The sequence below is a fragment of the Anolis sagrei genome, chromosome 5 (assembly GCF_037176765.1).
Source record: "Anolis sagrei isolate rAnoSag1 chromosome 5, rAnoSag1.mat, whole genome shotgun sequence".
In the NCBI taxonomy this organism is placed as follows: Eukaryota; Metazoa; Chordata; class Lepidosauria; order Squamata; family Dactyloidae; genus Anolis; species Anolis sagrei.
The window spans coordinates 99,677,913-99,704,474 of NC_090025.1; the positions used below are offsets into that span (position 1 = coordinate 99,677,913).

The following is a 26,562-nucleotide window of genomic DNA, read 5'->3' on the forward strand; positions in this document are numbered from 1 at the left end:
TCTTCTGCTATGTTTTTCAGTGTTTTTATGAGTGATGGTCACTCGTTGGCCTGATAGGTGTATTGTGTCCAAATCTGGTGTCAATATGTCCAGTGTTTTTTGAGTTATATTAATCTCACAAATGAACATTACATTTTTATTTATATAGATAGAGCTCAGAAGTACAGAGTTTGAAGTAACATTACGGGTAACACATTACCTTCTTTGTTATGGGAGAATTACAACATTACATGTAAAAACAAATTGATTGGCAACAAAGTTACTTATAAGTTACTTTTAAATTTAAATAAGTTCTGACCCCTTCTTCACAGCCTTGAAGTATCAATGGACTGCTGTAGCATGACTTCCTTTGAAGTAGAAAAGGGGGTCATGACAATGAAAATAAACTGGATGAGGGTCATAAGGTTTCTTAGACATATGAATGTGAAGGGGAAAATATTATACACCAGTCTTTGCATCTATTATCCACGTTGCAGGCAACTCATACCTTAGATCAGTGGTTCTCAACTTGGGGTCCCCAGATGTTTTTTGCCTACAACTCCCAGAAATCCCAGTCAGTTTACCAGCTGTTAGGATTTCTGGGAGTTGAAGGCCAAAAACATCTGGAGACCCATAGGTTGAGAACCACTGCCTTAGATTTTAGTTGGAACATGTGATGTATATGTTAACTCACCTTTTCTTGGCACTTAGGACAAACCCAGACTCCTTTGGGGGCAGTCTTCAAAGGTGGGTCCAAGCAGTTGAGGTGATAGGCTCTTGGACATGTCCCACAGGGTTGTAGATTGGCACCATGCTTGCATGCTGAACAGTAATCCTCATGGCTGACATCATTCTAAGAGAAAAGGAAGGAGTGTCCATTGATCTTTTCACTCCACTGCTTGGCAATTAGTTTCCAGGCAAAGTAAAAGGTGTTGGTTTTGACCTTCAAAGCCCTACATGGTTTGGGTCCAGGTTACCTAGAGGGTCGCCTTCTCCCATACAATCCGCCCCTTTGGACACTGAAGTCCTCTGGGACGCTTATTCCAGCCAGCTAGACTGGTGACTGTCACCCAGAGGACCTCTTTTATTGGCCGCCCCAAGAGTATGGAATGACCTGCCTGAACAGCTGAGACAGCTAAATCAATTGTTGGTAATAACGCAACTAGAGACGCATCTCCTCCAATAGACCCACCCAGTCAATTTTAATGTTAATCTGCATTTCATCAGTGGATTTAAACTTTTATTTTAATTCTGTGGACTGTATTCTGTGTTGTATGTGTTTAAAGAGTGTTTTATCTCTTGTTTTAACAATGTTATACCCCATCTTGAGTCACAGGGAGCGCCGGGTAATAAAGGTATCATCATCATCTTTTCAAACAACATTTCATAAGTAATACGTAATATAACTACCATTTAGTCAAACAAGTATTGCTCAGTATCTTCCAGCATCTGTTTGAGATAAATAGAGAGAAAGTAGCATGTTTCTTCTGTACTACCACAGCAGCAGCAACGTAAAAGTTGTGACATTCTACTAATAAATAAGACACATTCCAGTATGCAATGCAGAGGCAATATGAGCAGATGATGGTTAGCAAACATACCTTCCAACATGGATCCTCATTTGCTAGCATTATGAAAAAATGCAGAACACATGTTAGTAGCAGTGAGATTAAATGCCTAGTCTGTTGGGACTTCAGCTAGTCTGCGTCAATGGTTAAAGCTATTTTGGTGTTGTCTACACAGGTGAAAAAAAAACTTCAACTCTCATTCTCCTGGTCCATAGTGATGTCTCATGCCACATACAAAATGGAAGAGGGAGCAGTATTTCCTTATGGAAGCTCACTTATAGGGCAGTGGACAGTAATTATGTTATTTATACTTCACATTATTTTCTGAGACACTGTTGTGGTTGCTTCAGGGGTGGAGGGTTCTCTCCTCATGCATGCACATATATTAATACATTAATGTCTCCATTTTATTTGATGCCCCAATAGGCACTGGCCACCTATAAAGCAAAGCAAAGTGGCTGGTGTTGTAACACTGATAGATGGAGGTGTGCTAATAACAATATCCACACTGTTGTAATTTGTTGTTTGGGCTTGGCCCCATGTAAGCTGCCCCAAGTCCCCGTTGGGGGAGATGGTAGCGGGGTATAAATAAAGTTTATTATTATATTATTATCAAAAGCAAACTGGAAACAAGAAGTGCTTCCTGGTGGGAAAGATCAGGGGACCCTCCCGTCTACTTATGCTTTCCATCCACCTGCTCAACATCAAAGCTGACTCAGATCTGAGAGTGAAAATAACCTGAGTTTTCTTGAAATTTGTGAATAAAAGCTTAATATTTTGACTCATATTTAAGCCTTCAAGAATGGAAAGCAATGGAATTAAACTCAAATCCTCAAGAATGTTGTAGTACGCAAGTACTAGGTAGAACACTAGGTGACCATGTAGATAATATCTAAGGCTATTAGTGTAATTTTGAACAGTTCGATATTTCTCTTTATTGTGTTGTATTCTTTGTAAATCTTTCCTATTTTTGTTTGTGCACATCGAACATATACATACAACAATATCTGATGTGATGAACACAGGATTGCCACATAGGACTGCACAAGGGGAGGGATCTTTTTCTGAAATAGCTTAGTGGATACAACAATTAGGAGAGCTGTCAATGATGAGATGGTGCGTTTATGCAAATGTTCATTTTAAAGTGAAGGGGAAAAGGATCTAATAATGGCAAAAGATGTGGAAAATAGAAAATTTTGTCAAAAACATGAGTATTATCCTAATCAGGATGGACTTAAATATAATGAGTCACCGTCAATACGAAAAATGAAGGGATTTACACATAACCCACAGCAGGAATACTTTGTTGACAAGATGCTTCACACTGACGAATGTAAATGCACTGTTGTTTTAAATGATGGTCTCCTTCACAACAATTCTATCAACTGGAAAGGGGTTCATGCATCCATTTATTTATTATTTATTTAAAACATTTATATCCCGCCCTTCTTACCCCGAAGGGGACTCAGGGCGGAGCGCAGCATATGCACAGCAAACATTCAATGCCAGGACACAAATTTATGTACAATACATGAACATTAAACAACATTTATCAAAATATTAAAATACACCATTTAAAACCGTCCTAGTCATCCGCGTCAAATTAATTGGCCTGGTTCATCTTTCCTATTGCCGCTTTATTGCCCTGTCCCGAAAGCTTAGAAGGATGGTTTTTACCATCCTTCTAAAGGACAGGAGGGAGGGGGCCAACCTGATCTCACCAGGAAGGGAGTTCCATAGTCGGGGAGCAATCACCAAGAAGGCCCTGTCTCTCATCCCCACCAATCGCATCTGTGGCAATGGTGGAACGGAAAGCAGGGCCTTCCCGGAGGATCTTAATCTCCGCGATGGTACATAGGGGGAGATGCGTTCGGACAGGTAATTTGATGAGCTACAAAATACTTTGTCCAGAAGCACCCTTAGAAATCAGAACTGTTAATTAGGATCAGGAAAGGGAATAATTTCAGAACATGAGAGTAATTATTTTAGTGACCAATGAGGCGAAATATGAATTTATCTTGTCAGTTAAAAAGAAGAAAATGCTAATATAAGAAATATTTGAGATGTGCATTGCTTAAACCTTGTGCCAGTCTAGGTACTACTATATATTTCTACTGGAAAAACAGCATTGTGGTAGAGCATGTGCTGCCAAAAATTACTATTAAAATTCTATGTTATTAAAATTTCAAATACTAAACAGAAAATCAATTTCCTAGTAAAAAATACCAAAGATGAGGTATCATAAGGGTTAACTAGAGCTAATAGTTTATCCAGTGCGGCATAATTCATTTATATGTTTATGGGTTTTTTTTTTACATGCCTCGATATTTGAATGAAATGATTTCTACTAGTTCTTCTTTCTCTTATTTTATGACTTTTACAAAATTCCAAACAATTTGACTAACTCATACAAAATCCTAGAGAATCCAATTTACTGAAATTTTCATTCAAGCATATATTCTCTACAATAATTTGAAGATATTACCTCTTGTGGTCAGGAACAAGGGGTTGTTCAAATAATTTGATGCGAGACGTTTCCGCTACAGAAGAGAAGAAAGTCCAAGTGATAATGGGAATAGAATTACCTAATGATTTTCTTCTATCTAATACAAATGAGAGTTTATGATCAAGAGCTAATCGCTTACACACATACAACTGGAATATTTCAAGTTGGCGTATTTCAAGTTTATTACATTCTTTCTCATATGATAAACCTGAAGCATGCGAAAGGACAATGTAAACAATTTCTACTTCTGCATTGCCACTTGTGGGGAACAAAAGAAAATCTGAAACCAATATGATTAACATTGTGCTTTGATCAGTTATTTCAACTATCTAAACAGTCTATCTTGTAGTCACATCACCAGCTGCAACTCCTGGAGTATTGAATACTACAGAGTATTGAACTCCATAGCGATGGACAAGGCAGCATAGGATGAGCCTAGAACCATAACAGAAATGTTGTAATGTTCATAATTCCTTGGCTCAGAATATGAACCTTGATAACCCACACAAAAACAGGAATTATGTCCTACCCACTTTTCCTTTACTTAAAAAAAGGATCACCCAGATTACTCTTGTTACTTTTGGAAGAATGTTTTCTATAGTGGATCTCTCCGTCTCACTCACTGCTTTTGTTCATCCCTAGAAGCAGAAACTTTGGATATAGATTCTCTTTTATTTCTGGTGGACTGCCATGTTTAAGAGTCCTAAGACACATGTTAGTTAATCATCTCGAGGTCTCCAGATCCCTGTTATGTGTTATGCAGGAACCGGCAATGTAAAAAGGAGGAAAGAGAGATCCACTGTTACAATGAACTGGGGCAAGGTATTATAATTCAGAAAGCACTAGTGAGCTTATGAAGTGGAATTTTGCCCTAAATCGAAATGTTGACCTCAAACATCTTTACCATATGTAAGGCTTCCTGGGCCCAGAAGCAAAGCTGAAAACAAAACCAACCAGATGAGAGTCATACCTCTGTTTCTAAGAGACCACTATAGGCTGGATTGGCTGTGCTTCGTCTCTTTCTTTCCTGACGTTTGCTCTGAATTTCTGTAATCAAATTAATAATGTTTATAATTTTTGTGTGCTCATTTGAAAAGAAATTTGATTAGCTCCAACATGACTGAACCAATAGATTTTATTATTTAGGCTTAATTTTACTTAGAACTTAATTTCCAACGTTTGGCTTGAATACATCTGCACGATTGCATATGAATAATAGTTTGGAAATAGGACTACAAAGCAGCAGAACCTCCTAATACACTTTATTTATATTCTGCTTTATCTCCCAAGAGGGATTCAGAGTGGATTGTAGTACATATAAGGCAAACATTCAATACCTTTTAACATGAACAATGACAACTGGAATACTTCAAGTTGGTGTATTTCAAGTTTATTACATTCTTTCTCATATGATAAACCTGAAGCATGCGAAAGGACTATTAGGTTGGCAGAAGCTAGGACTGACAACAACAAAACTTTTTTTTATATACCACTCTAACTCCCCGGGAAATTAGGTAGAGTCTATGGCTGTTCATTTCCGGGGCCGAATAGGAGGAGGTAACCTGGGTAATTGGTAGAAAAATATATGGCCATATTCAACAGCATCTGGGGCAGAGATAGAACTAGTCATTCTCAAAGGCTTGTTTAAACCACCAGGGCTTCAGGCTCTTACGAAGGAGGGGAGGGATGGGGCCTATCTTATTTCTCTAGGAAGGGTGTTCCAGAGGTGGGGGGCCACCACCGAGAAGGCCCTCTCTCTAGTCCCCCACCAACTGTGCTTGTGACTGTGGTGGGAGCAAAAGGAGGGCCTCCCCGAAAGATCTTAAAGTTTACACCGGTTCATAGAGGGACAGCCAAGAGCTCACCCCAACAGCAGCCTTTCCTGCAGCTAGTGGCTTTAACCACTGTGCTACCGTGGCCCCTAGCCATTCAAACTGGATAGAACAGTTTGACTCCAAAAATGTAATATTTGAAAGCTCTGGAATTCATGTTTTGTAATTGCTGAAATCCATAAGTAACATAAGGAAGAGAGCTGTGAAATAGTAGGCAAATTTGGAGATCATACTTAAATTTATTTGTTTGTTTATTTATTATCCCACCTTTCAGCAAGTTTAGGCTATTTGATGCAGCGATTTAAACCCAATTACAATGTAAAACTATGGGGATGGAGATTACTTTAACTCTTAGGGCACTTTTTAATCAAAGGATTCAGGAACAGGAGCCTGAATTTTGTTGCTAGTCCACTGTACTATTAGGATTTAGCTACACGTTGACCTACCATTCAACAATGCATTGAATGAGTCTATTCCAGTTGGGACTCACCAACACGATTACATCTAATAATCTTTCATTCATGTCCCTGTGACAAATAATTCTCCACATTATTAGCAATGCATCTTTCAACATTTGATGCCAGGGCCAACCCAAAAAGGAGCTCTCTTTACCTTTCTTATCTAATTGGGGGAAAAACATGGAATTTCAATTGGAGTGACAATTTGCATAGAGATCTATGACTGTCACAATAGGGAGTTAAAAATCTCCTTTATTCTACAATAATGTGTAGGATCCAATTTTTTCTAATGTTATCGAGATTGTTCACTTTCATATTTATAATTTATGGACAATGAAACGTGATTAAACTACTGATGTAGGGAAAAGAGTAAAATTGGGTTTGTACAGGTATGTTCAACACCGTTATAATCAGAAGTGTTCATGCATTAGGGCATAGCCCTAATAATGATATGAAAAAAAATCCAACAAATAAAACAAATTAGGAATTACCCTGCACACACTTTATCTCACCCTTTCCGACACACTTTATCTCACACTCTAATGCAATTAAACTAGGCTGCCCAGACCTTGAATCGATGTTTAGCTGCTGTGTCGGACTGGATGAGGGCTAGCAAATTGAAACTGAATCCAGACAAGACAGAGGTCCTACTGGTCAGTCGTAAGGCCGAACAGGGTTACAGCCTGTGTTAGACGGGGTTACACTCCCCCTGAAGACGCAGGTTTGCAGCTTGGGAGTGATCCTGGACTCATCGCTGAGCCTGGAACCACAGGTTTCAGCGGTGGCCGGGAGAGCTTTTGCACAATTAAAACTTGTGCACCAGCTGCGCCCGTACCTTGGGAAGTCTGATCTGGCCACAGTGGTCCATGCTCTTGTCACATCCTGGATAGACTACTGCAACGCACTCTACGTGGGGTTGCCCTTGAAGACGGTTCGGAAACTTCAACTGGTCCAGCGAGAGGCAGCCAGGCTGCTCACTGGAGCGACATACAGAGAGCATACCACCCCTCTGCTGTGTCAGCTCCACTGGCTGCCGGTTCAGTTCCGAGCCCAATTCAAGGTGCTGGTTTTGACCTACAAAACCCTGTACGGTTCCGGTCCAGTGTATCTGTCCGAACGTATCTCCCTCTACGTCCCACCACGGAATTTAAGATCATCTGAGGGGGCCCTGCTCTCGACCTCACCGCTTTCCCAAGTGAGGCTGGTGGGGACAAGGAGCAGGGCCTTCTCAGTGGTGGCCTCTCACCTGTGGAACTCACTCCCGGCGGATATCAGGACATCAACATCACTCCTGTCCTTCAGGAGGAAGGTAAAGACATGGTTGTGGGACCAGGCCTTCGGGCAATCTGCCAACTAAGTAAGGACAACCAGACAAATAGGACCGGCAGGACTGATAACTGTGGAATGAAACTCTGAAGTATGAGATAGCGAATATTGACTGGCAATAAGGAGTAATTGGTTTGTATTGGTTTGTATGAATTTTTTATGGGTTTTATTGGTTTTATTGGGTATAGATATGATGTACTGTTGTTGTTTGCTATTTTGTGCTATTGTGTTTTATTATTGTTGTATGTTACGGGCATCGAATTGTGCCTTGGATATGTAAGCCGCCCTGAGTCCCCTTCGGGGTGAGAAGGGCAGGGTAAAAGTAAACCAATAAATAAAATAAAATAAACCCCATTGTTTCGTCCCAACTGAACCTCCTTCTAGATACACTACACTACTTATCTCACCTAGAGTTTTTAAACATTTTAATCTTTACAACCGGCCCTGCCCATCATGATCAATTATTGTGATTTTATATTGCATTGTGTGTCTATTTTGTATTGCTTTTTATTATTTTCATTATATTTTATTGATGTATTATTTTATGTTGTATATTTGCTTTGTTGTAATTGTTGGGCTTGGCCTCATCTAAGCCGTCCCGAGTCTCCTTGGGGAGATGGTGGTGGGGTATAAATAAAGTTTTATTATGAAATTATTATTTTGTACTTTCTTCATTACAAAAATGTGTCACTTTGCAATATTCATTTCAACATGTTGGCATAAAATATTACAAAAGGTGGTGTCTTAGATTTTTGGAACTGCTTTTACATTTTTGTTCCTCCAAGCATTAAATGATTTTCAAAAATTCTGCCACAATATGAAAAGATTTTTTGCAAGACAAGCAAACTTCAAAGTGAATGGCAAGAAATCCTAAGCTCCATACGACAGCTTTTGAAATGTTATGTTCTCATGTGTACTTCATATTTTAAAAAATTGATGTATATTTGAAAAGAGAAGTACAATCAATCTTCCGTATGCATTGATTCAACCATCTGCTGCTTGAAAATATTCCCTCCACCAAACAAAATCTGAAAACCAAACCTTGATTTTTCTGTTTTATATAAGGGAGACCATGTTACTATGCTACTGTATATAATGGAAGGAAGCATCCACTGGAACCAAACCCTAGCACATGCCAAGGGCTTATTGCATAAGGAGCAAATGATAAGATACATGCAGGCATGTAGCTGGGGGGGGGGGGGGGGGGGGCTTGAGGAGCTTCATCCCCCCCCCCCGAAATTCTCATGGTGGTCCGCGAGAAGGCCTTACTTGTACATTATTTAAACTGTTATGTTTATTCATATCATGATTTGATCACCATGCTCAATATATCCTATATGCATGGGGGTATTGGGGTAATGATACAAAAGGTTTGTTAGAGTACACCTTCTTTCACTCAGACTCAGCCCTCCCCCCCCAAATCAAAATCCTGGCTATGGGCCTGGATACATGGAATGGGCTGGGCTTTAGCACAGCAGGTTAAACTGCCAGCTGTAGAAAATCTTCCCGAAAGGTTGGCAGTTGGAGCCCAGGTTGGGGTGGGCTCCCACCATCAGCCCAGCTTCTGCTTACCTAGCAGACTGAAAACAGTAATGTGAGTAGATAAACAGGAACCACTTTTAGCAGGGAGGTAATAAAAAGGTGCCCATAAGAATATGTTGGCGATTCGATTGGGAGGATGTCCACAGACAACACAACTCCTCCGCATTGTACTCGACTCCAGCCATGGAGTCACACCTCCAGATGTATTTATTTGTTTCCTATATTTGTACCCTGCCCTTCTCACCCCTGGGGGGGGGGGGAGTTCAGGGAGGCCTCACAACAAGCATCATAGGATACCATCACCATCATAAAACATTCAACAAATACATTAGAAACATTAAAACAGTTAATTAAAAACAATTTTTAAACATGCCAGTTAAAAACCAAATCCAAGTCTGGGTCAATTCATTGTCACGAGTTGCCTAAGTCTTCTTTCCACTTGCTGCTATTCAATGGTCAAACGCCTGGTCCCACAGTCAAATCTTAAGTTTTGTTCTAAAAGACAGGAGGCAGGTGGCCAGTCTGATGTCCCTGGAGAGAGAGTTCCACTGATGAGTCCCCACCAATCGCATTTGTGATGGTGGTGGGATCGAGAGAAGGGCCTTTCCAGATGATCTTAAACCGAAGATGGAAAAGATGCCGAAGATGGAAAAGATGGGAAAGCCTACTTCTGTTTATGTATTGTCTGTCCTTGTTAATTGTATAATGGTATGTTTGCCGTATATGTGTCCTGCAATCCACCCTAAGTCCCCTCAGGGAGATAGAGCAGAATATAAATTAAGTATATTATTATTATTATTATTATTATTGTATGATCATGCTTGAGATTTCAGGGTTTTAATGTAAAACAGTTGTTGGTAGGGACAAGATGGGCTGCAGAGGGGACAGAACTAGGATTAGGTCTGTGGTAAATTTGTTTTAAGCCTTGCCCCCATATTACAGTGTTCGTGAAATAATACAGTCATGCTTCCTTTTTCGGTAGACATAAGCTTTGAGGAGAATTTTCATTTGGATTACCATTTGCGGAAAGGATGGAACCACATCACTTCCCCACATTGTGGTTCTGATCTAAATCACCCTCCTCCATAGCTAGCTGCTACTTCTTAAAACGAAAACAGGTATATTGAATGTAATATTGCCCAAGAGGTATTATATCTCCCCCACCCCCCTTAGGCCTCTGCAGAGATCAGCAATTATGACACTTAGATTTTGAATTGGCTTCTGAAATGGGACATATGCCAGCAATCAATGTAAATTGTATTACCAAACATCCAGATAAAGTTTTCCACTGACAAAAAGGACAGTTGAGATGGATTACGCCCAAACGCTTTTAATAACAAAGTAATTATATATATTTCAAATCTGTTTTTCCACAGAACAGGGAATAATTTGAAGTAATAAAAGCATTCTTACCTTCCAAGTATTCAGTTGTAACCAAGCCTAATGCTACCATAAAGGCAATTTTCTAGAGAGGGGAAAAAGGCATTTTTAATACTTTGATGACTACTGTAAAATTCCAGCAATTTAAAAAAAAGTCCCAGTTTGTACAAGGTAACAATAACACAAACGCCTTAATAATTGATGTCCTTGATTCAGCCCTGTCAGAAGAGAAACCACAAACTAGCATATTCAGATGCATTCTTCTTCATCATCTGTCCAAAACTGAAGGCAGAATCCACTGCTGCATTTCTGTTTGGCAGAACAACAGAATCCAGCAGAAGTGGGAGGCTGTGTTCTTCCCTTCTTACTACACGCCCCCCCCCCCCCAATGCTCCCGCAAAAGGCCTGCTTTGGGTCCCCCCAGAAGTGATTTACAGGCAGCTCTGAAGGCAAGAAGGAGACTGGAAGGACATTCTGTCCTGTTTAGGTTCTACCATAATCCAACTGTTTTGAATTTCATTCTTTTTCAAATAGAGAAAGACAAAAAACTTGATTTGCATTTGAACATGGCATTTGTTAGTTTTTATGATAAGCTATTTATAATAAACTAGCTGTACCCGCAATTCATTGCTGTGACCAACCTTCCACTTTCTCTTCTTCTTTCTTTCCCTCGTTCCTTCCCTCTCTCTTTCCTTCCTTCCCTTTTTTCTTTCCTTCTCTCCTTTTTTCCTTCCTTTTCTTCCTCTTCCCTTCCTCTCCCCTTTTCTTTCCCTTCCCCCTTCTCCCCATCCTTCTCTATCTATTCTTGGACTGCAACTCCAAGCAGTCCTCCTGATCAATGTACCTACCTACCTACCTACTTATCTCCAGCTAATCTATCAATCTGGAAGATTGCTGGGAGTTGCAGTCCAGGAATAGGAAATTGGAAATATGCAGGAATTGGGATGCTCTCAAAGAAATCTTGGGAGCAGTGCATTTGGATCCACCTCCTCTCCTAAAGGGCCTGGTTTAGAGGATGCTGGGAGCTGTAGTCTAGAAGAGAGTGTGGATATGCTATTGTGTGTTTTGTTTGTTGTTGTATTGTTGATCTGTTTTTCAGCATTCCTTTAGACACTGAAGATATCCATTTCTTTGTGCCTTAAGAAATCAGCTGTACATCTCTCGGCATAATTCAATAAGGAGTTTCTTTTTAAAAAGAACATTTTGTGTTGTAATTATATGTTCTAGTTGTCTTTACATGCATTTACGCTAATTACTCAGTTAGTCTTAATTATACTAATTGCATAAATGCATGTTAATCAACTAAAGCTTACTCAGAAAACAAAATAAATTAAAGCAAGGCCTATGTATTCAAATGCGAAAGCTATAATATTTGTTTTTAGCATACATATACAAAGGAAGACAAAGAAGCAGATCTGAGTCTCTGCTGCCCGATAACTGCGACGTCCGACAGAACTAACACTCCTGTTGTTCTCGTGCTTCCACGTTAATATGCAGAAGGCACAGCCATTTAATCCTAAAAATACTTTGAATTGCTTCAAAATACTCACACTCAACCTAAGTCTGAAATGACTTGAAAGCACACTACAAAAACAACAATCCTATCTCATCAGCCAAAAGCAGGTCCACACTTCCCACTGAAATACTAGTAAGTTTATATTTGTTAAAAATGTTCTTCATTTTAATTATTATATTGTTTTTAAGTGCTTTTGCAATACAAATAAGATATGTGCAGTGTGCATAAGAATTTATTCAATTTCCTTGAAATTATAATCCGGCTCTCCAACAGTTTGAGGGACTGTGACCTGGCCCTCTGTTTAAAAAGTTTGAAGATCCCTGCTCTAAAGCAAGTGTATCAAACTCATTTTTACCGAGGGTCACATCCGCATTATGGCTGCCTTCAAAGGGACATTTGGAATTGTAAGACTGTATAAATGTAATGATGTTGCCCTGTAATTGAAAGCCTTGTGGGTGACATAAAATTGTGTGTTGGATCAAATTTGGCCCATGGGCCTTACATTTAACACATGTGCTCCAAGGGGTTTGGAAATTCCACTCTGTTTTGGGGCATGGACTGGGCTATTTTAGACAACAAAACAGATTATATGTGTGTGTGTGTGTGTATGTGTGTATATATGTGTGTGTGTGTGAGAGAGAGAGAGAGAGAGAAAAAATCAAAATTACCAAATGTCTTTTCTGATTTTGGAAAGGGAATTCCTATGTAAAATCTGGAGAAGCACTGAAATATCAAACGTAATCAAGTAGTCATGTTAGTCCAGCAAGTTTATATTTGTTGTTGTTTATTCGTTCAGTCGCTTCTGACACTTCGTGACGTCACGGACCAGTCCATGCCAGAACTCCCTGTCGGCCATCACCACCCCCAACTCCTTCAGAGTCAATCCAGTCACTTCAAAGATGCCATCCATCCATCTTGCCCTTGGTTGGCCCCTCTTCCTTTTTCCTTCCATGTTCCCAAGCTCATTGTCTTCTCTAAGCTTTCCTGCTTTCTCATGATGTGGCCAAAGTACTTCATCTATATATATATTATATAGTTTACATATATATCATTAAAGCATGTATAGTCACTACATTCTTGTTTTTTATTGCATTCCTTCTCATTATAATTTCTACTACTATAAGTGATTACAATATCATCTGCAAATTTCATTTACTGACCAAAACAGTCCTTTTCTCCTCCCACCCTCTCAAGTCCCACCACTGTCATGAATCTATTAGGTAGTCTCAAACCTTTCCTAAATATATTACTGTCCCTTCTTTGCTTAATTTCATTTGGGCTACTAAGACATTGCTTCCTGTGGATTTAAACTGATTTTTTTTTGTAAGGATTGCTAGGCTAATAAATATGAAGTATTTACAACACAGAGAATACTCTATAAAATGTTGTATTGTGACAAATAAGATTAATAATAAAAAAGATCGCTAACAAAATGGTTAAATAATGGATTGTTTATTACAGCTATTACTGCGATTACTTTCCAATGAAAAAGTAATAGTGAAGTTGCTAGGTATGACTAAAAGCTATAATCATTTATGTATTATGTGATTTCAGCTAGCAGAAATCTATTCTGTGCAGGCACCCTTGCAATGGCAGCTATTAATCTTACCCAACTTGGGTTGTAGCAACAGGGTACCATTTCACGATCTCCTTCTCTAAAATACTCTTTGCTATCTCATAATATTAGGTCCCTTTTTACAATTTCATATATACAAGTATTTCCAAGAAGATCTACAGTTATATTGTTTAAGAGTTGTTCTTAAAACTTACTGCATCAGGAATTGTATCTTGGCACAAGTTTATTAGCTGTGTAAATTTTAGACTATTTCTAAGGCGAACACTAAAACTCAGGTTTATAGAACATTTTGCAGAGAAGCTGAAGTAGCATGAAAGCCTGAACCAGAGCGCACTTTGCACTGGAACTGGATTAAGCATTAAGTGTAATCTACATGCAGTTAGGCTGGGGACATCACATACAGCTTCATTGCAAGCATGATATTATGTTTGATTAAAATTCAGTACTTTATTCCTATATTTGCTCATCAAAATATCTAGCATGAGCCGTAAAAGCTATTTATATAACAGGTTGTGGTTATATAAATAGCTTCAGTTACATTTTAATTCTCAAAATGCTATCCATTTGCATTTTAAATAAAATTACATAAACACTGTGAATTCTCAAGAGGATTCTTAGGACTTCATCACATGGAGATCCAGAAGCCAGGTACAGCATTCCACTTTGTCCCCTTACTTTTGTGGGTTGTGGGCTGCCATCCCACGATGTTTTCCCACTGTCCTCTGCTTCCTTCTGTGCTGTCCCAGGCTATGAGGAGTCAGGTAGTCAACCAATCCTTAGGGCTCCATCTCTGTGTGCTGTTGGCATGCTGCTGGCACAAGTCCCAGCAGAAGTAGTGTGGAGTCATCTGATGGGCTCCAGTGGACTTTGACCCGGCAGCATGCCAGCAGCGCATGGACACAGGGAAAACAACCCATCTGATGAGGTCCATAGTCAATAACTGGGTTCAGGGGGAGAATGAACTCATCTTTGCTTCCACATCAGTTCTCCAGTGCCCCAAAATAGGTGGAAACAGCTATTTATCCATCACTGGATATTGTGAAGTTAACTTTTCTTGATGCTCCACAGGTTCATATGACTATCTTAAATGCTAGAGGACAAATATCTATTGGTTCATTCAGAAACTCGGATAGACTGACAGTTTTGTTCATTGATTAGTCCTCTGACCATATCAACAGTAAAAGGCAAAAGACAAGTATACAAAGACACAATAAACACAAATCCCTATCCTAACACTCCTGTAATACTTAGCTAAAATACATTTAAATACTTAAAACTTGATTAAGTAATAGGTTTGGTAAAATCAAACGAAACTAGTATAATACGCAACACAATACAAACTAAAGATGTGGCTGGGTAGATATATATGCAGGGAGCAAAGGGAGGGAGTTGTTAGGATACAGACAAAATGGTATCTGCAGTGGATGTATTCTGCAGATATGTTAACTCAGTAGTGGCAACCATAAAGGTCTGGTTCTCAACCTGGGGTCCCCAGATGTTTTTGGCCTTCAACTCCCAGAAATCATAACAGATGGTAAACTAGCTGGGATTTCTGGGAGTTGTAGGCCAAAAACATCTGGGGACCCCAGGTTGAGAACCACTGGTCTAGGAGACTTGGAGGGCTGCATCTCCACAACACCCACAAATCTTCCAAATTCCCTCTAGGAGACACTGGATCATTCTCACCATATTCTGGGGTGTTCCTAGGTATAGTCATTTTGATGTTTAAAATGTTTAAAAATAGATTTTTAAAACATAGCGGAAATGGTCTCTATGACCCTAGTGGTCATTTTGAAGCAAAAGCATTTACTCTATTTGAGCTACAAAAACAGCCTGTGGTACCACATGGGGCCCAAACATTGCACTTAGCCCATCCTTGTGCTAACTATAAAGTTGTAGTTGGCAAAACCTTTTAAATGAAGTAAAGCAACTAACAAGGCAGGGGCAGCAAAAATATTCAAATATTCAAGGAAAACAAACAAATGCAAAAATTGACATCTCACCTGATAAAAAAACTAAATGAGAATACTTCTGAAGCCCCTTTTTCATCCCCCAATTTTTCAGAGACTTGAGGATATTAATGCCCCCAAAACCAAGCATCATCTTTTTATTGCCCCACCCCCCACCCCTGTAGTTGTCCACAAGAGGGTTGAGGGTACCTGAGCCATCAGTTATGTCAGAAAAACATAGCAAGTTCCACTTCTCCTCACTTAACTGTAAAGTATTCACCTTTTGGCAGCTACTACATGGCCTGCCCACTTTTTTTCTATGTTACGAGAAAATAGCTGCAGCCAGGTGAAGTTGGCTCATTTTTTTTGGAATTTCAGAAAAAAACACAACTGGGGACAGAGGTGAGATTCCTTGCTCAGCAACTCCTTCTTTCCAAGACAACCATGTCAAGGAGCAGGAGGGTTGTGAAGACTGCATAGTTTTCAAACACATTCTCATAGTGGAGAGAAAACTCATTAAATTGTTCAATTTGAAGAAGCACATCCCTCCAGTAAGGTCACACTACCTATCCATCACAATAAACTATTTTATACACCTAACCTTTGTGGTAAGAATGCCTTTTCAGCAACTTTATGTATATCAAGTATGTAAAAAAACTAACCTCTGGATTCTCCTCCTTTTTCTTTTTGGTAGCAGGGGGTCCCTGAACTGACTCTTCAGAAGGTCTCTTAATCTCCACCTTACTTTCTGTTTGGGTTTGAACTTTAGGCTGAATGATGATAACCTGTAAAACAACATATAAAAGAAATGCTTAGTATGAGAGTCAATACTATTTGCTTTGTAAAATAGGACACTCTAAATCAGGGGTCCTCAAACTATGGTCCGGGGGCCGGATACGGCCCTCCAAGGTCATTTACCCGGCCTGCGCACAGGGTCAACCTAAGTCTGAAACGACTTAAAAACACACAACAACAACAACAACAACAACAACAATCCTGTCTCATCAGCCAGAAGCAGGCACACATTTCCCACTGAAATACTAATAAGTTTATATTTGTTAAAATTGTTCTTCATTTTAATTATTGTATTGTTTTTAAGTGTTTTTGCACTACAAATAAGATATGTGCAGTGTGCATGGGAATTCATTCATGTTTTTTTCAGATTATAATCCAGCCCTCCAACAATTTGATGGACTGTGACCTGGCCCTCTATTTAAAAAGTTTGAGGACCCCTGCTCTAAATCAATTATACCCTTGTGTAAAGGCAATACAATGATAAAGTACATGAAATAATGGCTTAATGTCTTTACAATGTCTACAAACAGAAGAAATATTATTCAGTTTCATTGATCTGAACTCCAGTGAGTTTCTTATGAATGCAATAGGCCATGAATAAAATCTCCAAAACAAAATATCAAAAGAACAGAAAAAACATAATTTCCTTTCAAATCCTGTTTCAAAAGTAGTTTTTACATTTCTCTTTTTCATCTATGTATTCTGTTTATGTACAATATCCAACTGGTATGATGCGCTTGAGTATGCATTTCCAGAGCTTACAAATACTAGCTAATTAGCTTGCTAAATTGTTAACACATTCCATTTTTCTCAAGAATGTGACCTGATTAACAATAAAGTCAATCATGTGCAACAACAGATTAATTATTTTTAGAAACCACAGTGTGTTGGGATTGGTGGGTCTTCTGGTAGATCTGACAAGAAAGCCTGTAGCAGAAGTGACAACTTCAGACCCTCCACATTGGTTACACCTACACATTTAGGTACACAAGAAGGAAATTCTAGCCAAAAAACTGTATGCGAGATACATAGGACAGCAAGCTCGCTTTTGGAAGAGATGGAAAAGCATCTAGAAATCATAGTAGAAGAATGGCTGGGAAGTAATTCTTCTAGGGAGCAAGTGAAGATCAGAAAAGAAGAAACAGTGAGACTTCGGTTGGATTGGAATGGGTGGTGATGTGTTTTCTACATCCTCAAGCAACCACAGCCCCTGACAGAAAGCCCTTAAGTGGCATGATGTACCTGACTTTCCTTGGCCTCCATGTCTTTTGTGGTGGTGAGAAGTGCATTATGACTCCTCAGTTCCCCTTGTATATAATTTCTTATTTTTTAAAAAATCTGGATTCTATTGTATATTTTTGTATACTATACAACCTTGTATATTATTATTGGGTTTGCTCTAATGAATTAATTTGCAATCAATTTTTTTTTGCTCAGTGTATTATTGCGCATCTCAGGTTAGACCAGGGGTCCTCAAACTTTTTAAACAGAGGGCCAGGTCACAGTCCCTCAAACTGTTGGAGGGCCGGATTATAATTTCAAAAAAGCATGAATGAATTCCTATGCACACTGCACATATCTTATTTGTAGTTCAAAAAAGACTTAAAAACAATACAATAATTAAAATGATGAACAATGTTAACAAATATAAACTGATTAGTATTTCAATGGGAAGTGTGGGCCTGCTTTTGGCTGATGAGATAGAATTGTTGTTGAGTGAGGGCCGGGTAAATGACCTTGGAGGGCCGCATCTGGCTCTCGGAGCTTAGTTTGAGGACCCCTGGGTTAGACACTTTGATAATGAAATGGAAAGTTTTCCTTGCCCCATTTCCTTATCTCTTGGGTTCTCCCTCCCCCCCCCCTGCTTTAAATTATTCCACTTTTTATGTAATTGTGCTGGTGCGGCTGTACCAGGAGCTCCAAATTTATTTGCTTTGTATTAAATGTTTGTTTGCAGTCCTAGGTTTCAGGGACTCTGCAGATAAGGTGGCTTCCTTTGGTTGCAGTCATAGCGCAAGTCACCTGTCCATCGTCGTTAAGTTTTGGTTCCGCCCCTTGCTCAGGGCAATTGGGAAGGGAAGGGAGCCATTTTTAGTCAGTCTCAGCAAGGAAAGCTAATGTACAGGATGTGTGCAAGCTTCCCCTGTACAAAAGCTTCAACCCTTAAGACTTTCCGGGGGGAAACAGTCTTAAGAGTCTCCAAAGATTTCCAGGAAAACAGCCCTAAAGACCAAAGAACTCCAGCTGGATAATATCTAAGCCTTTACTGGTAGGTCCACTCGGTGCTTCGAGACGCAGTTCGACCCGGTAGCGGAGCCCACATCAGGAAGGGTTAGATTACAGTCAGCCTGGGAGAAGTTAAAAAGGAGATTTTCCATTTAAACTAAAGAAGAATTTATTGAAGACAGTTTCCTGTCCTTCGTGGGCAAGTCACCAGTTGCATAAAGCCTGGAAGCATTTGTTTAGCTTTATTGAAGACAAGAGAAGTTTCTGTTTGATTGTTCATTAATAAAGAACTTTGTTATACTTCACAAGCCATCTAAAGATCATTTGTGGTGGAAAACCTCTGAGAACTTCTCCTTGGGCCCCCTGGCTTCCCGCTGGGCAAAGGTTGCACGTCCTGTTCTAAAGGAAATTCTTTACAGGCCCAGCGCGCGACAGAACAGTAATCCATGCACTTTTGAGAGATTTGGTAAGGTTGGAATTTGGAGACAAGTGACACAACTAATTTAAATCATGTCTTCATGTCTTGTGTTTTTCTTTCTAAAAAATCTACACAGAACTAGACCTCCCCCCCCCCCAATTAAATTATGTAAGTAAAACATGTGCTTCCTGCATATTAATTTCTTGATAGGATATGGAGAATCAGAGAAGATTCTGTGATTCGCTTGTGCATAAAAATGTTTTGCATATGCTCAGAATCCCAGTCCAATTCATAAGCGAGTATTACATAAGTTGTTTTACTGTTTGAAAGAAACAGCTACATGCCCCAAAGCTATACTAAATATGGAAACAACAGCTTTTTATGTACACAAATAGTATTTATAAACAATACAATAAAATTAGCAATTTACTGGTCTATAAATGGTTATCTACATTAAGCATCTTCTCCCCTATGAACCTTTCTGAGAAAGGCATGAGATTTGATTAGGAGGACTATTTCTGAGGATGGAAATTTTGTCAGCCAGACATATTGGTATATGTCATGCAGAGAGGCAAGGGGTGTCTCAGATTCATTGCACTGATATCTTTAAACTGTTTTTTTTTGTACCTGTGTTTTACAGTCAATATTATTGTATGTGTTTAACTTTTACTGGACTCAGCGTTAAGAACCGCAAAGCTGAAGAAGCCACTACACAGCATTAAATAGCTTATTGATTTAAATTTGCCTCTTTATGGATTATGTTAGAAGCTCTGTTTCTAAACAAAATATAGGTAAAACAGGGCACTTACTGCATGCAATTTATTCCACAAAGGATCCAGAGTTTAGTGTGCTTTCTGTAGTGAGGCATCTAAACACTGACCGACTTAGCTAGTGTGCTAGAACTGACTGTAAACACTGAGAATAACTCAATATTTTACAGTCCACCCTAAATACATGGAAAGAATGGCTGGGATTAGAACCTCACAATGGATCGAGATGAACCCTGGGGAAAGAATACTGTATTACAGGGAGCCCAAAACAATCAGATTAAAAAAGAGATGAGGCAGACTAAAACAAACTTGGAAAGGATAGCTTGAGCTGATGTGAAGGCAGAGGGATATGGCTCTTCTGAAGAAAACATTGTGGTCATAACAGAACGTATATTTCTGCTAGTTAAGAAAAGCAGGCACAGCTGGTAAATCATCAGCAATTATAAGATATATCAACCTAAAGGTTGCAAGTTCGAAGCCCCGAGCTGGCATGAGCTGCCAACTGTTAGCCTAGCTCATTGTTTACCTAAGCAATTCGGAAACAGCTTTAGCTGTGATTAGAGAAATTAGGTACCGCTAAAAGCAGGGGAGGTATTTTACGATGCCATAAAGAAAATGCTGGGCGACCAAAAGGAAGGAGGAAATCCTGACGACTCTTCATTAATCAGGATAAAGCAACAGCACCCCCTGGATTCAAGCCCATCCTTCCATGGCACCAAAACCAGCTGAAACAAACCACCTCCTTCTGTTCTGTCTGTCTGTGCATTGTCTATACAAAGCAGCATTGAATGTTTGCGATGTATATGTGCTGTGATCCGTCCTGAGTCCCCTTCAGGGTGAGAAGGGCGGAATATAAATAAAGTGTTATTATTTATTATTATTATTATGAAATGCTGAAAAGGCTGGCAAAGGAGCAAGATGACTATGACTACAGTTTAGACTCTGGTGGGAAATTCTTATAAGACAAAAATGTCTGAAACAGCCACAGAGGACCTTGAATTCCATATGCAAATGAGAATTAATGAGTTTGCCTGCAGGGTTTCCATTGATGCCATCAGATATTTTTATTGCCACCAATTCACAAACATTTCAGAGAGAACACACTGTGAAACAGGGTTGGTCCCACAAAATAGAATTCCTTCTCAATAATATAGGCATGGGCAAAGTAACATCTATAACATCATGTAGCCCCATCTGGCAGTCCTAAAATACCCCCACAAATGTATGACCCCTCAAATTTATATTTTGGTGAATTTACACACCAAGCCAACCAAAATGGGTCAAAGCTGATATAATTTTGCCTCAACTCAAACATTATTTATAAAATCCCTAAAATACTGGCCAGAATGAAGAGAGGGAACAGTTCCATCTTGTCCCCTGTGCTATGTTAATAATATAATATAATATAATATAATATAATATAATATAATATAATATAGTAAAATATAATATAATATATTGTATATACATATAATATTTATATTTAATATTATATATAATATATATAATACTACTAATATGATATTATAATTAAATATTTTATATTACATGTAATATTACTAATAATATTAAAATATAATGGTATAGTCCAATATAATAATACATAATACTGATATTGTACTATGCTAATAATATAATATATTGTATTGTAAGCCACTCTCAGTCCCCTTCGGGGTGAGAAGGGTGGCATATAAATGTCATAAATAAATAAGTAAATAAATAAATAAATAGGCCAAAAATGAAACCAAGTGACATGAAATCACTTGTAAGAGTACTAGGTTACACCGATGACACCTGCTTGAAAACTATACACCACAGTTTGCAGTTGGCCACCCACCCATATCCCATTGTTTTTTGCACAATTTTACAAGAAGAATTTTTACTGAAGAATAAAAATCCAAAGAGTTTTGAAAGCACAACTCAAGATGGTTTCCATACTAAAACTGCAGCAAGAACTCAAGTTAAAAAATAAAACCTACCTTGCTGTCAGCACTGATGAGGAGTGGCTGGACTTTAATGCTGTCATTGACCACGGAGACAGCAGCACTGTTGCTGATGGGAGCTGCATTGCTGGGTGCTGTAGAGATGATGGCATAGGCCACACCAGCACTGCTCAGGGGTGAGGAAAGAGCTGTCGGCTCAGCGATACTTTGCGACTGACTGCTAGGAGGCTGTACATGGCTAACGGTATTATTGGCAGTAGGAAGGGCGGGAGTAGGGTTTTTGATGCTGACTACAGTTGCCTTTTGGAATGTCGGGGGTTGTTTGGAAGGTTGGTCTCTGCACGGAGAAATTGGGAGGCTCTCTGGAATCAGGGTCTTTGGCCTAACCTGCAGGGATGAGAAAATTGCATTAGTCAACATCAGTCTGAATAAAAGCAATGCAAATGCAGCTCGACAAAAAGGGCTGTGACTAGTCCTGGACTAAGTATTGGAGATATTTCAACACACTAAACCAGGGGTCGCCAAATTAAGGTTGGGATGTGACCCTCCAAGGACATTGATCTGGCCCCCTCCCTAAACTTTAGACTTAGGGTCACCTTGAAACCTATTTTGGCATTAGGAGGAGGAGTGGGGAGGAGAAACACTGACAAGAGATGCTAGCAGGACATAGACATGTGATGCACCAACCTTATTGAAAATAGTGTAGTATGTGTCTGGTCAATGAATTACCTGGAATCTCTTTACCCAATTTCTGTAGTTCTATGAGTAGATAAATTATCCCTTCCAAGCTGCAACGATACATGTCTTGTGCACCACCTGTGCCTGTACCTTGGGAAGTCTGATTTGGCTATGGTTGTCCACACTCTGGTTATATCCCGAATAGATTACTGCAACGCACTCTACGTGGGGCTGCCTTTGAAGACAGTTCGGAAACCCCAACTAGTCCAACGGGCGGCAGCCAGATTACTAACTGGAGCGACATACAGAGAGCATACCACCCCCCTGTTATGTCAGCTCCACTGGCTGCCGGTCCACTTCTGAGCTCAATTCAAAGTGCTGGTTTTGATCTATAAAGCTCTATACGGTTCTTACTTGTCCAAATGCATCTGCCTCTACGTCCCACCTTGCAAATTAAGATCATTCGGGGAGGCCCTGCTCTTGCTCCCGCCAACATCGCAAATGCATTTGGCGGGGATGAGAGACAGGGCCTTCTCAGCTATGCCCCCGCCCCCCCTATGGAACATGCTTCCAAATGAGATAAAATTGGCTTCATCCCTCCTGGCTTTCAGGAAGAAATTGAAATCGTGGTTTTGGGACCAGGCTTTTGGACAACAGACATAATTTAGCACTTTAGGTGGAAATTGACTGGAAAGGCGTTACAGCTGATGATACTGTTTATTGTTTTAATTAATGCTTTATTTACTGTTTTAATTAATGTATTGTCGAAGGCTTTCATGGCCGGAATCTAATTTTAGAGTATTAAAAAACTCTAAAATTAGAACAGCACAACAACAGAGAGGAAACAAACAAGGACATCTAATTACCTCTCAACAAAAGATTGCTCCAGGCACTGCCAGGCAATCAAATGCTAATCAAGGTGTTCAGTTGAAACATTCACACCTAGCTCCAGAAGACAAGAGTCCTTTGTCCCACCCTGGTCATTCCACAGATGGAGCCCCCGGTGGCGCAGTGGGTTAAAGCACTGTGCTGGCAGGACTGAAGACCAACAGGTCGCAGGTTCGAATCCGGGGAGAGATGGATGAGCTCTCTCTATTAGCTCCAGTTCCTCATGCGGGGACATGAGAGAAGCCTCCCACAAGGATGATAAAACATCAAAAATCATCCAGGTGTCCCCTGGGCAACGTCCTTGCAGACGGCCAATTCTCTCACAACAGGAGCAGTTGCTCCTGACACGACAAAAAAAATAAATCCACAGATATATAAACCCTTTTTCCTAGATCCAACAAACCTCACTAACTCTGAGGATGCTTGCCATAGATGCAGGTGAAACGCCTTTAGAACATGGCCATATAGTTTTAATTAATGTTTATGTATTTTAATTATTATGGTGTTATTGTAATTGTTTATATGTAGCGGCATCAAATCGTTGCCAAATGTGAGCCATCCTGAGTCCTCCTTCGGGGGTAGAGAAGAGACGAGGTAGAAATACCAGAAATAATAATAATAAAGAAAATGTCAAATCAATTTCACAGCTCTACACATCTGCCTGGGAGTATGACACACAAAGAAACACACACAGACATAATGGGAGATTCTGACACAAACACATACAATTGGAGATGCAAAACTTAGAATACAATACAGGATAACATTCTACTTAATTGGCCCATAAACAGAATGAGATGGCAACACTGATCAACGCAAGTCAATTTTTTTTTTTAAATGAGGCATACTGAAGTATCAATATTAAAACTCTTCCTGATCCACGGTGACTTCAGATTAGATGAGATCAAGTGGTCCAGACTCATGTCTGAATAGATAATATTATGCACCAAAGTGAACATTGCTTTGAAATTCAGGAACTGGGTGCTAAATTTCAAATTCAATTCCGTGCAGCAAACTACAACATACATTGAAGAAATGAGACATTAAAATGAAAATCCCTGAAGATTTGTGTTCAGATGATATGATACTGTCGTATCGGTGTAATTAAAGATCTCCTGTCAACATGGCTCTAAGTTAACACTTTATTAAGCACTGCTTCAAGATTAAGCATAAATAATTTAATATGCAGCAAAGTTAACTCAACTTCTGTTTCTACCATTCAAGTTGCCACATATGTACTTGTCACTTTTCACCCTTCTCTTCTTTGTAGTGGAAGCATTCCACCCTGTCATTTCCCAGCCAGATACAGTACCGAAAACAGCACAAACAAGTTTCAAATGTTGAAGCCTGAATAAAGCAAGTAAAACAAAGGTTTCTTGCAGTCCGGCACACATATGGACCACATGTGGTTTGGTGGCATTTTCCTGGGGCCCAAAACACAATTGCGGGGAGGCAATTCCAGCAGACCCCCTGCCATTTCCCTGAATAATTTCTGCAGGTTGAGTTATCTTTACCTTCAATATCCTCTTCACAGGTCTGCCAAGTCTAAATCTTTCTCACCTTATTTCCAGAAATTTTCCTAACCACAATTTTGATTCTTCCAATCTTGCTATCCTCTCATTTAAATGATTCTGCTAATTTTCACAAACTTACTTCATCTTCTGCTGTCTCAATTAAGACCAGGAAAACCTCTCTGGACTCCTCTATATGAAGGACCACCTCTTCAATCCTCCTGATCCCACTGCAATACTAATTTTCTCAGCAGCTTTGGTCAAATCCCTTAATCCTTACTTTCAACTGCAGTAATCAACCTCGGTAATGGTGACTGCATTTACTGGCATTTGTCCTCTTTGCTAAGACCTTTCCCTCTCTCAGCAACTTCTTCCACTATTAACTTTTTATATACTGTTGTTTTGTCACATGCTGGGCCTGTAAAGAATTGCCTTTAAAATAGGACGTGCAACTTGAGCCCAGTGGGAAGCCAGGGCCCCCCAAAGAGAAGTTCTCAAGGATTTTCCACTACAAATGGTCTTTAGATGGCTTGAGAAGTATAACAAAGTCCTTTATTAATGAACAATCGAAGAGAAACTTCTCTTGTCTTCAATAAAGTTAAACAAATGCTTCCAGGCCTTTATGCAACTGGTGGCTTCCTAACCATGTCCACAAGGGACAGGCAATTGTCTTCAATAACTGTTTCTTTACTTTAAGGAAAATCCCTTTTTAACTTCTCCCAGGCTGACTGTAATCTAAGCCTTACTGATGTGGGCTCCGCTACCGGGTCGAACTGCATCTCAAGCACCGAGTGGACCTACCAGTAAGGCCAGTAGATTCTCCAGCTGGAGTTCTTTGGTCTTCCAACTTTTTACCCTCCGAAATTCCTCAAAGCTTTAGGACTGCTTTCCTGGAAATCTTTGGATGCTCTTAAGACTGTTCTCCCCCGGACAGTCTTAAGGGTTGAAGCTTTTGTACAGGAGAAGCTTGTACATGTCCTCTAAATTAGCTTTCCTTACTGAGACTAACTAAAAATGGCTCCCTTCCCTTCCCAATTGCCCTGAACAAGGGGCGGAACCAAAACTTAACGATGATGGACAGGTGACTTGCCCTACGACTGCAACCAAAGGAAGCCACCTTTCTGAAACCTTGGACTGCAAGCAAACATTTAATACAACGCAAATAAAGTTGGAGCTCCTGGTACAGCCATACCAGCACAACTGTGATGTTGTTCCTTACAGGATATAGAAAAGAGCCAAGATCTCAGGGTAATGAAAAAGATTATTTGATATTTACAATTACTTCAATATCTTTCAGCAAAGAAATGTGTTGTTTATTCATTTGGTCGCTTCCGACTCTTCGTGACCTTGTGGACCAGCCCACATCAGAGCTCCCTGTCGGCCGTCACCACGCCCAGCTCCTTCAAAGTCAAGTCAGTCACTTCAATGATACCATCCATCCATCTTGCCCTTGGCCGGTCCCTCTTCCTTTTTCCCTCCATTTTCCCAAGCATCATTGTCTTCTCCAAACTTTCCTGTCTTCTCATGATGTGACCGAAGTCCTCATTCTTTGCCTCTACTATCCTTCCCTCCAATGAGCAGTCGGGCTTTATTTCCTGAAGTATGAACTGGTTGGATCTTCTCGCAGTCCAAGGCACTCTCAGAATTTTCTTCCAACACCACAGTTCAAAAGCTTCTATCTTCCTTCACTCAGTCTTCCTT

At 39.7% G+C, this 26,562-nt stretch overlaps 1 protein-coding gene across 2 annotated transcripts in view; it reads right to left on the reverse strand.

Moving 5' to 3' along the window:
- Positions 1-26,562, reverse strand: part of PHF21B (PHD finger protein 21B) — a 239,156-nt gene that overhangs the window by 17,084 nt on the left and 195,510 nt on the right. For both annotated transcript variants that reach the window (XM_060778145.2, XM_060778146.2), the window contains 7 exons: positions 21,821-22,171; positions 16,295-16,417; positions 10,625-10,676; positions 5,024-5,100; positions 4,033-4,087; positions 1,581-1,603; positions 674-832 (listed from right to left, as the gene is read on the reverse strand). In XM_060778145.2, coding sequence (XP_060634128.2) covers positions 674-832; positions 1,581-1,603; positions 4,033-4,087; positions 5,024-5,100; positions 10,625-10,676; positions 16,295-16,417; positions 21,821-22,171 — 840 coding nt within the window. The remainder of the gene's footprint in view (positions 1-673; positions 833-1,580; positions 1,604-4,032; positions 4,088-5,023; positions 5,101-10,624; positions 10,677-16,294; positions 16,418-21,820; positions 22,172-26,562) is intronic.